Here is a 13,090-nt window from a genome sequence, read left to right as displayed (position 1 = left end):
TCCACTCGGAGAACCCCCCTCTTCAAATATATACACTTAACCCTTAATCTTATATCTATTAAACCCAATCCACCTTTGTCGACCGGTAGCATAACAACACTTCTACCCAACCAATCACACCCAGAACCCCATATATATCGAAAAACCTTTTTTAGCATTCTATTAATGTCCGGTCCTGCCAACGGATATACTGCTGCCACATGCCAGACCATACTATATAACATCACATTCACCACTATTACACGTTGATGTATCGTCAAATGCAAGGGTCTCAAAACATTTAACCTACCCACCAACCTATCCACTACCCTCCCAGAATTAAGCATCCGTGCCTCCCCGGCATTTCCCATATAAATTATCCCACACACCTTTAGTCTATCCACCACACACCAACGCACAGCTGTGTCCCATCGCGCCCTCCCTACCCAATTCCCTAAGACCAATAATTTCGATTTCTCCACATTCACTTTTAAACCTGTAACACCTTCAAAACCACCAATTACATCCTCCACCTCATGTAAACTTTCCTCCCTGCTCATTAGAATTGTTGTATCATCCACATACCCTATTATTCCCATCCCACCATTCTCCACACCACGTACCTCCCCTAAACATCGCCCCACTGCCCTATAAAAAGGGTCCTGTATACAAGCAAACAACAGTTGAGACAGAGGACAACCCTGCCTTATGCCTCTACCCATTGAAACCCACTCACCCAATTTCCCATTCACCTGCACACGTACACCTACCCTATTATACAAAGTCTCAATCCAACGAACCATCTCTTCCCCAAAACCCTGCCTCCGTAAGATATGCCACAGTGCCTTTCGTTCTACGCAATCATACGCAGCCTGCCAGTCCAATGCTAAGACACCTCCCCCCCTTTCATTCTCCCCCTCCATACTTTCCACAAAATCTTTTATTATTCCATGTCCCTCATACATCGTCCTTCCAGGCACCCCATACTGACCTCTCGCAACAACTCTATCTATCACGCACTTCAGCCTGTTCCCCAAGATTTTTGCGAATATCTTATAATCAGCACATAACAACGACAACGCCCTGTAGTTCTGCACTGTAGTAGGGCCTTCCCCTTTTGGAATCAATACTACTACTGCAGTACGCTGCAACTCGCCCATCCTCCCCTCACTTTTCATCACATTCATCAGGTTCACTAAAAAATCCTTCAACACACTCCAATTCTTCACATAGAATTCACAAGGTAACCCATCTATACCTGGCGCTTTACCTCTCGCCATATTCTCCAAAGCTCTCCATACCTCCCCCTCTTCAATATCCCCACCCAATGCCATACGATCACTTCCACTCAGCACACAAGATACATTCTCTCCCAATCTCTCTAAATCCTCACCGTTCACTCCTACACTCCTCAAATATTTTCCAAACCAACTATCCATAAAACCACTCATACCCTCAGTAGTTCTCAACTCCTGACCCTTCGTATACCCACCTAAGTCCTCGTGTACTACCAGCTTATCAATTTCCATTGCCAACCTGCGTCTCCGCTGACCCCGTAACACACAGGCTGACGGCCTGTCACCCCAAATCGCCTCCTCTAACCCACCTTGCACCCTCGCCTCATCAAATCTCTCATTGTGCATATCCCTTATCTGCCACTTTAATGCTTCAATTTCCTCCATTGGATACACACCTGTCACAGCACCCCTCTGATAACAACCCTGCAACCGCCCCTCTAAATACTGTTGAAGCCCAAATGTCATCCATGCCTCATTCTTTCCCCTTCGCACATAGTATTGCCTGATCCTCGTCTTTGCAACCCCATCCCACCACCCCAATAAATCACTTGCACTCTTACCCCCACCCCATAAGTCCTCCCACAAACTTTCAAAATCCCCTCCCTCCACCCCCTCACCCAGTAGTCGTACATTCAGCTTCCAGTACCCCAAATATCTCTTAGGCAAACCGTCCCAATTTAAATCAGCATAAACCGCCCTATGATCTGAATAAACGACATTCACCGTCTGCACCCGCGTCACCCTCACTCCCCTTGTCACATACAACCTATCTAATCGTGCAGCATATCCCTTTCTATGAAAAGTGTGCTCTATCTCGCAATCCCCTCCATCAACTATATCCCTCAATCCCACACCTCTCAATAGATCCCCTAAACCTGCCAAAAAACACCCTGCCCCTCTCGGTTCCACATCCTTCCTGCGCACCACACAGTTCCAGTCGCCACCAACTATTGTCACTGACGGTAATGACCGCAAATAATATACCAATACGTTATTCACAAATTCATTCTTTACCCTTACATCATTCTCAGCCGGCACATACACACAAATGACTGCCATCCGCTCACCTCTCCACCACCCATCTATTCTTAACACACGACCCCCCCCCCCTTCACTCCTAAGAACAACAAACGGGCTCGTCTCTCGGATCAGGATTCCCACCCCCCCCTTCATTCGCTCCGAATACATCACAAACACTCTGTACCCATCCACCTCCAATTCCTTTCCCAACTTGAAATTATGTTCCTGCACAAAAACAATGTCTATAGCATAACGTCTTAAAAATCCCTTTACCCACAGACGCTTCTCACTCGCACACAATCCATTAATATTCACTGTCATGCACCGGAAACCTACTTATGTGATTTCACCCTCTGCCCCTTTTCACCTTTCACTGACACGCTTTCAGTGTGTCTGCTGCGTCCACTTTTCTCTCCACTGCCCACTGGTGGCTTCCCCTTATCCAACACCTGATCAGGCGTACCTTTAGTGCTCCCACGCACCACATCAACCCATGGCTTTTTCCCCGGTCTCTGTGCCGGGGTCAAAACATCATCAGAGTCAGAATATGTCGCCGCCCTCTTACGGTTGACACACTCTGCATCCATTTCCAACTCACTGGATGCCTCCCTGTGAATCTCAGCAGTCACCTCAATTACTTCCACCACTCCTGGCGAGTCATCTGCCATGTTCGCCAATCTTCCAAGTTGCTCATCTTCAATCTGAACAGTACTCCTCACCATGCTTAAGTTATCCTCAGCAACCTGCTTCTCAAAGGATTTTTCCTGCACGTTCACCAGTAGGCCTTCCTCTACCCGCACGTCACCAATCTGCACAGTCTTCCCGTTCTCCATGGCAGATGCCTCACTTCCCACCAACTGTGACAGTGATGGGCTGGTACCCACCAGTGGCAGCTCACGCTCCACTTCCTCACTCCAGGAAGTGCCACTTCTATGTACAGGTGCCTCATCAGCATGACCCACCTCTGGTTCTGGCTCTGTCACCTTCTCACGACCTAGGTCCTTTCTCCGCTGCCATCTCCCACACTGGGCCGCCATATGGTCATATGCACCACATAACCTACACGTCTTCTGCTGCCCAGCGTAGTACACCATTACCTGTGTCCTAAATGCGTCCAGTATGACGTAAGACGGGATGGCATGCCTCAACTCCATCTTGATCGTGAACGTACCATCCGGCTTGCCGGCATACGCCCCATCCGTCCATTTACCAGCCATAGCCAGGTGTACAGGTCCATACTGTTCAAATACATACCGCAGATCATTCTCGTCCGCCTCAAATGGCACATTTCGGATTTTCACCCATGTGTAATGCTTCGACACGTCGATTAGGCGAACACGTATCGCTGAATTAACATCCACGCTCCTGTCCTGGTACTTGTCAACCAGCCGTTCATACACTCCAGCTGAACTCAGCTTGACGAAAATACGATAGGCACCATTTAGTGCCACACCATACAGTTCTTGATCCGCAACACCATAGGTGTCACGGATAATTTGCGGTAAAAGCACTTGTGCAGACTGAGGCGTTATTGCACCACGCAATAATTCAATGCACACTGTGTGCAAACGCCTTCTCACGGACTGCGCCATGTTGTGAAAATATGTCTTCTCCAATGGCCAGCAGAGGGCAGTAGTCACACGTCCGCACTCTGCGCAGGTCAAGCGGCGAATGCTTCCCATGCATTAGGGGAATTACTAACACCTGACTAGTCAGGCTGTGGTTCGTACGTGGGACTGCATGCAGCCAGCAATTACAGCCTGATTCGTTTAGTCTTGATCCTTCAGGAGGCCTGGTCTTGGACAGGGCCGAGGAGGCATTAACCCCGGAAACGTCCTTCATATATCCTTCAGGTAAGTAACCATGATGGTCAAGTAATCATGGTGATCAAGAGTCAGTTACACGCTTAACTATTTTTATCTCTTATTTTTAGGATCATTTTCAGGTGTCCCGTAGCTCGACCGCTAGCGCACTCAACTCACACACTGAGGTCCGGAGGTCGAATCTCCTCCGGTACGGCTGGAAAACATTAGGGACGTATTTCCATAAGACACCTGCTGTCCCTGTTCACCCGTCAATTTAAAATGGGTACCTGGTTGTTAGTCGACTGGTGTGGGCAGCATCCTGGGACAAAACCTAATTTGCCCAAAATGCTCTGTAAAACAAGCGGCTTTCTATATACGTAGTAGTATGTCACTGATGTGAGCTAGGTCTGTATACCCTGTACATGTACTTGTAGAAATAAAGATATTATATTATAGGATGGGGGCCCCTCTAATATAATATAATATCTGGTGTAAATTGTGGGACCCATAGCCTCGGAGAAGTGGATAAAAAGGTTTCAAGGAAGAATATTTGGATTTCCTGAAGCCGCTTGAATATTCCACTTTTCATTCTTTTTTTTTATCAATAGGAATATTTTATTACATAATTATTTTATATATTAAAAGGAAGTGCTAAACCCAAGAGGTCATACAGTTGTTGGGAATGGGAGGTAATCAGGCTTGATCCCAGGAATGATAGGGAATCAAGGCCTCTTCCCTTGAAGGATGGTTGTTCACGGAGCAGAGCCCAAGTTGCGTTAGATCAGCTAGTGTGGATGAAAAGTGTATATAAGCTAATAACCACTGTTGTTCTTACAGGTATATTGTGCTCCCCGGGGAAATGGGAAGCTCAAGTGTGTTAGGTACCATGAGACTAAACAGGTACCAGCGTGTACCAGCACATCATCAGTATAGTGATAACCTCATCAAACACCCTCTCTACGTCGCTGATCCCACCATGTTCAGTTCCCATCCTAACAACTACGGCAACGATAAACACAACGTCTATACTCACGTGCAGAAGAATAACGTGAGTAATACAACACGCTTTTACCATGATCAACATAAGTTAGGTTAGGTAAGATTTGTCAGAGAACTGTACAAGTGTTTCCTGTAGTGGGTCTTAGTCATGATGACCCGCCAGTTAGTTAGTTTAATATGTTTATTATGCACCCCATACCCATCCTGTGGGCGGTAGTCAAAAGATTACAGAGGTACATAATTGGTCCAGGGACTGGGCCGCAAAGTTTTGATAGCTGAGCAAGTTACAGAGGTAATGAATTCACAATTTACAAAGGTAATGAACTCACAATTTACAAAGGTAATGAACTCCAGGTAGGTCTAGTCACAATCATGATACCCGCCACTGGAGCTTTTGGTCATTTGACGGAGGCCTTCCTCTGGCTTACCGGTCCATCCCTTTAAAAATTATGGTTATGATTATAACCATTTCATATTTTATCAACATGAGTGATAGTAGAGTCTTGCTATGATAAATTATATTGATAAATTATATTACCGTTTTATCATGATCAACATGAGTGGCTGCACTTAGCATGCCTTTATCCAGTACTTCACACTTCTCACTTCAATATAAACTCATGCAAACTTCAATATAAACTTTAGTAAACTTTATGTAATATCATCATATTTATGGGGAGAGCGCTAAACCCATATTGGTCATACATTTTATATATATATATATATATATATATATATATATATATATATATATATATATATATATATATATATATATATATATATATATATATATATACTTTAAAGGAGGGGTTTGGGATATTGGCAGTTTGGAGGGATATGTTGTGTATCTTTATATGTGTATCCTTCTAAACTGTTGTATTCTGAGCACCTCTGCAAAAACAGTGATAATGTGTGAGTGTGGTGAAAGTGTTGAATGATGATGAAAGTATTTTCTTTTTGGGGATTTTCTTTCTTTTTTGGGTCACCCTGCCTCGGTGGGAGACGGCCGACTTGTTGAAAAAAAAAAAAAAATATATATATATATATATATATATATATATATATATATATATATATATATATATATATATATATATGTCGTGCCGAATAGGCAGAACTTGCGATCTTGGCTTAAATAGCAACGCTCATCTTGCCATATAGGACAAGTGAAAATTTGTGTATGCAATAATTTCGCCAAAATCATTCTGAACATAACGAAAAAAATATATTTCACTGTGTTTGTTTAGTATTAAATTACTGTAAACAAATCTAAAATATATCTAGTTGGGTTAGGCTAAAATAAATTATTTTTGTTATAATAAGGTTAGGTAAGTTTTCTAAGATTCTTTTGGTGCAAAATTAAAAATTTTTACATTAACATTAATGAAAAAAATATATCTTTAAACGTATAAGAGAAAATTTTAGAACGGACTTAATTTTAAATGAGTTCTTGCTAATTGACCAGTTTTACATATTCGGCACGACATATATATATATATATATATATATATATATATATATATATATATATATATATATATATATATATATATATATGTCATGCCGAATATGTAAAACTGGTCAATTAGCAAAAACTCATTTGAAATTAAGTCTTTTCTGAAATTTTCTTTTATACTTTTAAAGATATATTTTTTTTCATTAATATTAATGTAAAAATTTTTAATTTGGCACCAGAAGAATCTTAGAAAACTTACCTAACCTTATTATAACAAGAACAATTTATTTTAGCCTAACCCAACTAAATATGTTTTAGATTTGTTTACAGTAATTTAATACTAAACAAACACAGTGAAATATATTTATTTCGTTAGGTTCAGAATGATTTTGGCGAAATTATTGCATACACAAATTTTCACATGTCCTATATGTGTGTGTGTGTGTGTGTGTGTGTGTGTGTGTGTGTGTGTGTGTGTGTGTGTGTGTGTGTGTGTGTGTGTGTGTGTGTGTGTGTGTGTGTGTGTGTGTGTGTGTGTTTGTGTGTGTGTGTGTGTGTGTGTGTGTGTGTGTGTGTGTGTACGAGTTTGTGTGCGTGTGTGTGTGTGTGTGTGTGTGTGTGTGTGTGTGTGTGTGTGTGTGTGTGTGTGTGTGTGTGTGTGTGTGTGTGTGTGTGTGTGTGTGTGTGTGTGTGTGTGTATGTGTGTGTGTGTGTGTACTCACCTAGTTATACTCACCTAGTTGAGGTTGCGGGGGTCGAGTCCGAGCTCCTGGCCCCGCCTCTTCACTGATCGCTACTAGGTCACTCTCCCTGAACCGTGAGCTTTATCATACCTCTTCTTAAAGCTATGTATGGATCCTGCCTCCACTACATCGCTTCCCAAACTATTCCACTTACTGACTACTCTGTGGCTGAAGAAATGCTTCCTAACATCCCTGTGATTCATCTGTGTCTTCAACTTCCAACTGTGTCCCCTTGTTACTGTGTCCAATCTCTGGAACATCCTGTCTTTGTCCACCTTGTCAATTCCTCTCAGTATTTTGTATGTCGTTATCATGTCCCCCCTATCTCTCCTGTCCTCCAGTGTCGTCAGGTTGATTTCCCTTAACCTCTCCTCGTAGGACATACCTCTTAGCTCTGGGACTAGTCTTGTTGCAAACCTTTGCACTTTCTCTAGTTTCTTTACGTGCTTGGCTAGGTGTGGGTTCCAAACTGGTGCCGCATACTCCAATATGGGCCTAACGTACACGGTCTACAGGGTCCTGAACGATTCCTTATTAAGATGTCGGAATGCTGTTCTGAGGTTTGCTAGGCGCCCATATGCTGCAGCAGTTATTTGGTTGATGTGTGCTTCAGGAGATGTGCCTGGTGTTATACTCACCCCAAGATCTTTTTCCTTGAGTGAAGTTTGTAGTCTCTGGCCCCCTAGACTGTACTCCGTCTGCGGTCTTCTTTGCCCTTCCCCAATCTTCATGACTTTGCACTTGGTTGGATTGAACTCCAGGAGCCAATTGCTGGACCAGGTCTGCAGCCTGTCCAGATCCCTTTGTAGTTCTGCCTGGTCTTCGATCGAGTGAATTCTTCTCATCAACTTCACGTCATCTGCAAACAGGGACACCTCAGAGTCTATTCCTTCTGTCATGTCGTTCACAAATACCAGAAACAGCACTGGTCCTAGGACTGACCCTTGTGGGACCCCGCTGGTCACAGGTGCCCACTCTGACACCTCGCCACGTACCATGACTCGCTGCTGTCTTCCTGACAAGTATTCCCTGATCCATTGTAGTGCCTTCCCTGTTATCCCTGCTTGGTCCTCCAGTTTTTGCACCAATCTCTTGTGTGGAACTGTGTCAAACGCCTTCTTGCAGTCCAATCCACCCACCCCTCTCTCTCTTGTCTTACTGCTGTCACCACCTGGACCTGGAGTTTACCTGGAGAGAGTTCCGGGGGTCAACGCCCCCGCGGCCCGGTCTGTGACCAGGCCTCCTGGTGGATCAGAGCCTGATCAACCAGGCTGTTGCTGCTGGCTGCACGCAAACCAACGTACGAGCCACAGCCCGGCTGGTCAGGAACCCATGTCACAGAACTCCAGTAGGTTTGTGACACAGGATTTCCCGTCCCTGAAACCACGTTGGCTGCTGTTGATGAGATCATTCCTTTCTAGGTGTTCCACCACTCTTCTCCTGATAATCTTCTCCATGATTTTGCATACTATACATGTCAGTGACACTGGTCTATAGTTTAATGCTTCATGTCTGTCTCATTTTTTAAAGATTGGGACTACATTTGCTGTCTTCCATGCCTCAGGCAATCTCCCTGTTTCGATAGATGTATTGAATATTGTTGTTAGGGGTACACATAGCGCCTCTGCTCCCTCTCTCATTACCCATGGGGAGATGTTATCTGGTCCCATTGCCTTTGATGTATCTAGCTCACTCAGAAGCCTCTTCACTTCTGCACTGTGTCCAGCACATGGTGGTGTGCCCCACCTCTCCGTCTTTCTGGAGCCCCTTCTGTCTCCTCTGTGAACACTTCTTTGAATCTCTTGTTGAGTTCCTCACATACTTCACGGTCATTTCTTGTTGTCTCTCCTCCTTCCTTCCTTTGCCTGATTACCTGGTCCTTGACTGTTGTTTTCCTCCTGATGTGGCTGTACAACAGTTTCGGGTCAGATTTGGCTTTCGCTGCTATGTCATTTTCATATTGTCTTTGGGCCTCCCTTCTTATCTGTGCATATTCGTTTCTGGCTCTACGACTGCTCTCCTTATTCTCCTGGGTCCTTTGCCTTCTATATTTCTTCCATTCCCTAGCACACTTGGTTTTTGCCTCCCTGCACCTTTGGGTAAACCATGGGCTCATCCTGGCTTTTTCATTATTCCTGTTACCCTTGGGTACAAACCTCTCCTCAGCCTCCTTGCATTTTGTTGCTACATATTCCATCATCTCATTAACTGGCTTCCCTGCCAGTTCTCTGTCCCACTGAACCCCATTCAGGAAGTTCCTCATTCCTGTGTAATCCCCTTTCTTGTAGTTTGGCTTCATTCGTCCTGGCCTTCCTGCTTCTCCCTCCACTTGTAGCTCTACTGTGTATTCGAAGCTTAAAACCACATGGTCACTGGCCCCAAGGGGTCTTTCATATGTGATGTCCTCGATATCTGCACTACTCAAGGTGAATACTAAGTCCAGCCTTGCTGGTTCATCCTCTCCTCTCTCTCTCTTGTAGTGTCCCTTACGTGTTGGTACATGAAGTTTTCCAGTACCACCTCCATCATCTTAGCCCTCCATGTATCTTGTGTGTGTGTGTGTGTGTGTGTGTGTGTGTGTGTGTGTGTGTGTGACTCAACAATCAACATTTGCACCAATAACTCATTACAGTTGTGACCGTGTGTGGAAGTGTGAATTGCTCATTACTCTGGAATTTGTTCATGATTGTACCCATGTATAAACGTAAGTAACCATTCTTACAGGATTCATTACCTTTGTAACTTGTGAGTTCATTACCTTTGTACCTAGTTCAGCTATCAAACTTTGGAGCCCAGTCCCTGGACCCATTACGTACCTCTGTAATCTGTAAATACCTTTGTAACTTGTCATAATTGTGACTAGACCTACCTGGAGTTCATTACCTTTGTAAATTGTGAGTTCGTTACCTTTGTAAATTATGAGTTCATTACATCTGTAACTTGCTCAGCTATCAAGTCACAGACCCTGAGCTGCTTTGGGGATTAGTGTGGACGGTTACAAAGCATGGCTTGCTTCTGCAGTGTTTTAAAAATTGAGGTTGGAGAGTTGAAGGAGGAGGTCTTGCTTCTCCAGGAGGAGATTAGAAGGCTGAAGGTCCACCTCAATGGGTTTGGGAGAGAGTGTGAGGTGGCTGGAGTTGTGGGGAATGAGGCTTCTAGCATTGAGGTGCAGTCTGTCTCTCGCTGTGAGGAGGCTATAGTTGGGGAGGTAGCAACGGCTACCAGCAGTGAGGTGCAGTCCAGCACCTGCTACAAGTGGCGAGTGGTTCACAGTAATGGGAGGCGCATCAGAGTAAGGAAAGTTAAGAGTGAAGATCTGAAGGTAGGAAATCGCTTCTCTGTTCTTCAGGATGAATGTACTTCAGTGGCCAGTGAAGGTAAGGGTATTACTGCCCCTGCTAATGGAGGTAAGCGCATTCTTGTGGTTGGTGACTCTCAGGTAAGATATATTCACCGTGCTTTTTGTAATAGGAATAAGAAGACGAGAGATAGAGTGTGCTTCCCTGGAGCTGGTGTTGGGGACATTGTCAACAGGCTGGATAATATCATGTCAGGTAATGGGAACAAGCCCATTATTTGTCTCACTGTTGGTGGAAATGATATTGGGAAGGGTAGGAGAGAAGAGCTGCTAGATAAGTACAGGTCAGCTATAGATTTCATTAAGTCTAAGGGAGGGATCCCAATCATATGTAGCATCTTGCCTAGAAGGGGAGTAGGAAATGAATGGTTGTCTAGGGCAATTGGTGTAAATTGCTGGCTAGACAGATACTGCAAGGAACTTGCAATCCCATTCATTGACAACTGGAACAACTTTTATGGCAAACATGATATGTATGCAAGGGATGGGGTACATCTCTCTGGGGCTGGGGTGGTAGCACTTGCAGACTCGATTGAGAAGGCCATTGGTGAAATGCCTATGATTTTAAACTGATGGAAGATAGAGGTATGGGTGTGTGTGGGAAACAAGCAGGTTGCAACACTTGGGTTGGAAACAGTAAATGTATAAAAGGCATTCAGCATGAAGTTATAAATAAAGACAATAGATCAGGTCAGCAAACAAAGGGGGACAGCAGAGGGCAGCAAGGGACTAGCTCCCTTAAGGTTTACTATACTAATAGCAGGAGTGTAAGAAATAAGATAGATGAGCTAAGATTAATTGCAAGTGCAGGAAACATAGATATTATTGCTATAACAGAGACCTGGCTCAATCTGAAAGATAGAGAGATGCCCTCTGAATGTCACATACAAGGCTATAAATTATTCCACACTGACAGGGTCAACAGGAAAGGTGGTGGAGTAGCGATGTATGTCAGAGACAATTTAAATTGTTGTGTTAGACAAGATATTAAATTAGAAGCGTCAGCCACTGAATCTGTTTGGTTACAGCTTCTCGAGGGCCGAGAAAAACTAATTTTGGGTGTGATTTACAGGGCCCCAAATCTTGATAGGGAGTGCAGTAAACTTCTATGGGACGAAATTCGTAAGGCATCTACATACGAAAATGTTGTGCTAATGGGAGATTTCAACTATAGACAGATTGACTGGAGCAATTTGACAGGAAATTTAGAGTCAGGTGACTTTCTTGATACGATCCAGGATTGTTTTTTAAAACAGTTTGTGACAGAGCCAACTAGGGGAAATAACCTCCTTGACTTGGTTCTTGCCAGTAGGGAAACACTAATTAATAATCTTGAGGTTAATGATGAGCTTGGGGAAAGTGATCACAAATCACTCAGTTTTAATATATCATGGAATTCCCCTAATAATGGCAATCAAGTCTCCGTCCCTGACTTTCGCTTGGCTGATTTCATAGGACTGAAAAATTACTTAGGTGGGCTGAACTGGAATGACCTAACTAAGGGTCAGGTAGGTGGTGATGGTTGCCGATATGATGCTTTCCAGGGCATAGTTCTAGCTGCTCAGTCAAATTATGTTCCAAATAGGGAAATCAGATCAAACAAAAATGATCCTAAATGGATGAACAATAGATTAAAATATCTGATTGGTCAAAAGAGAGGCATATATAGGCAAATCAAAAGAGGAGAGGGGCAATTAAGAAATCGATATATTCAGTTAAAGAGAGAAATAAAAAAAGGGAATTAGAAAAGCAAAAAGAGATTGTGAGGTTAAAGTTGCAAGAGAATCGAAGACTAACCCAAAAGGATTCTTTCGGGTATACAGAAGTAAGATCAGGGACAAGATAGGCCCACTCAAAAGTTCCTCGGGTCAGCTCACTGACAGTGATAAGGAAATGTGTAGAATTTTTAACACATACTTCCTCTCAGTTTTTACACAGGAGGATACCAGCGATATTCCAGTAATGATAAATTATGTAGAACAGGACGATAATAAACTGTGCACTATTAGGGTCACAAGTGACATGGTCCTTAGGCAAATAGATAAATTAAAACCTAACAAATCCCCAGGCCCTGATGAACTGTATGCAAGGGTTCTAAAGGAATGTAAAGAGGAGCTTAGCACACCTTTGGCTAATCTTTTCAACATATCACTACAAACTGGCATGGTGCCAGATAAGTGGAAAATGGCAAATGTGATACCTATTTTCAAAACAGGTGACAGGTCCTTAGCTTCGAACTATAGACCAATAAGCCTAACCTCCATAGTGGGAAAATTTATGGAATCAATAATTGCCGAGGCAGTTCGTAGCCACCTTGAAAAGCATAAATTAATCAACGAATCTCAGCATGGTTTTACAAAGGGGCGTTCCTGCCTTACGAATTTATTAACTTTTTTCACTAAGGTATTTGAGGAGGTAGATCATGGTAA

General features: G+C 43.5%; 1 protein-coding gene across 2 annotated transcripts in view; it reads left to right on the top strand.

Moving 5' to 3' along the window:
• LOC128690968 (uncharacterized) overlaps nucleotides 1-13,090 on the top strand; it is a 63,187-nt gene that overhangs the window by 33,243 nt on the left and 16,854 nt on the right. For both annotated transcript variants that reach the window (XM_070088431.1, XM_053779778.2), the window contains exon 3: nucleotides 4,940-5,150. In XM_070088431.1, coding sequence (XP_069944532.1) covers nucleotides 4,940-5,150 — 211 coding nt within the window. The remainder of the gene's footprint in view (nucleotides 1-4,939; nucleotides 5,151-13,090) is intronic.

This window comes from Cherax quadricarinatus, chromosome 24, assembly GCF_038502225.1.
Source record: "Cherax quadricarinatus isolate ZL_2023a chromosome 24, ASM3850222v1, whole genome shotgun sequence".
NCBI lineage: Eukaryota > Metazoa > Arthropoda > Malacostraca > Decapoda > Parastacidae > Cherax > Cherax quadricarinatus.
Note: the sequence above shows the minus strand (reverse complement) of the source record. Positions and strands in the feature narration are given on the sequence as shown.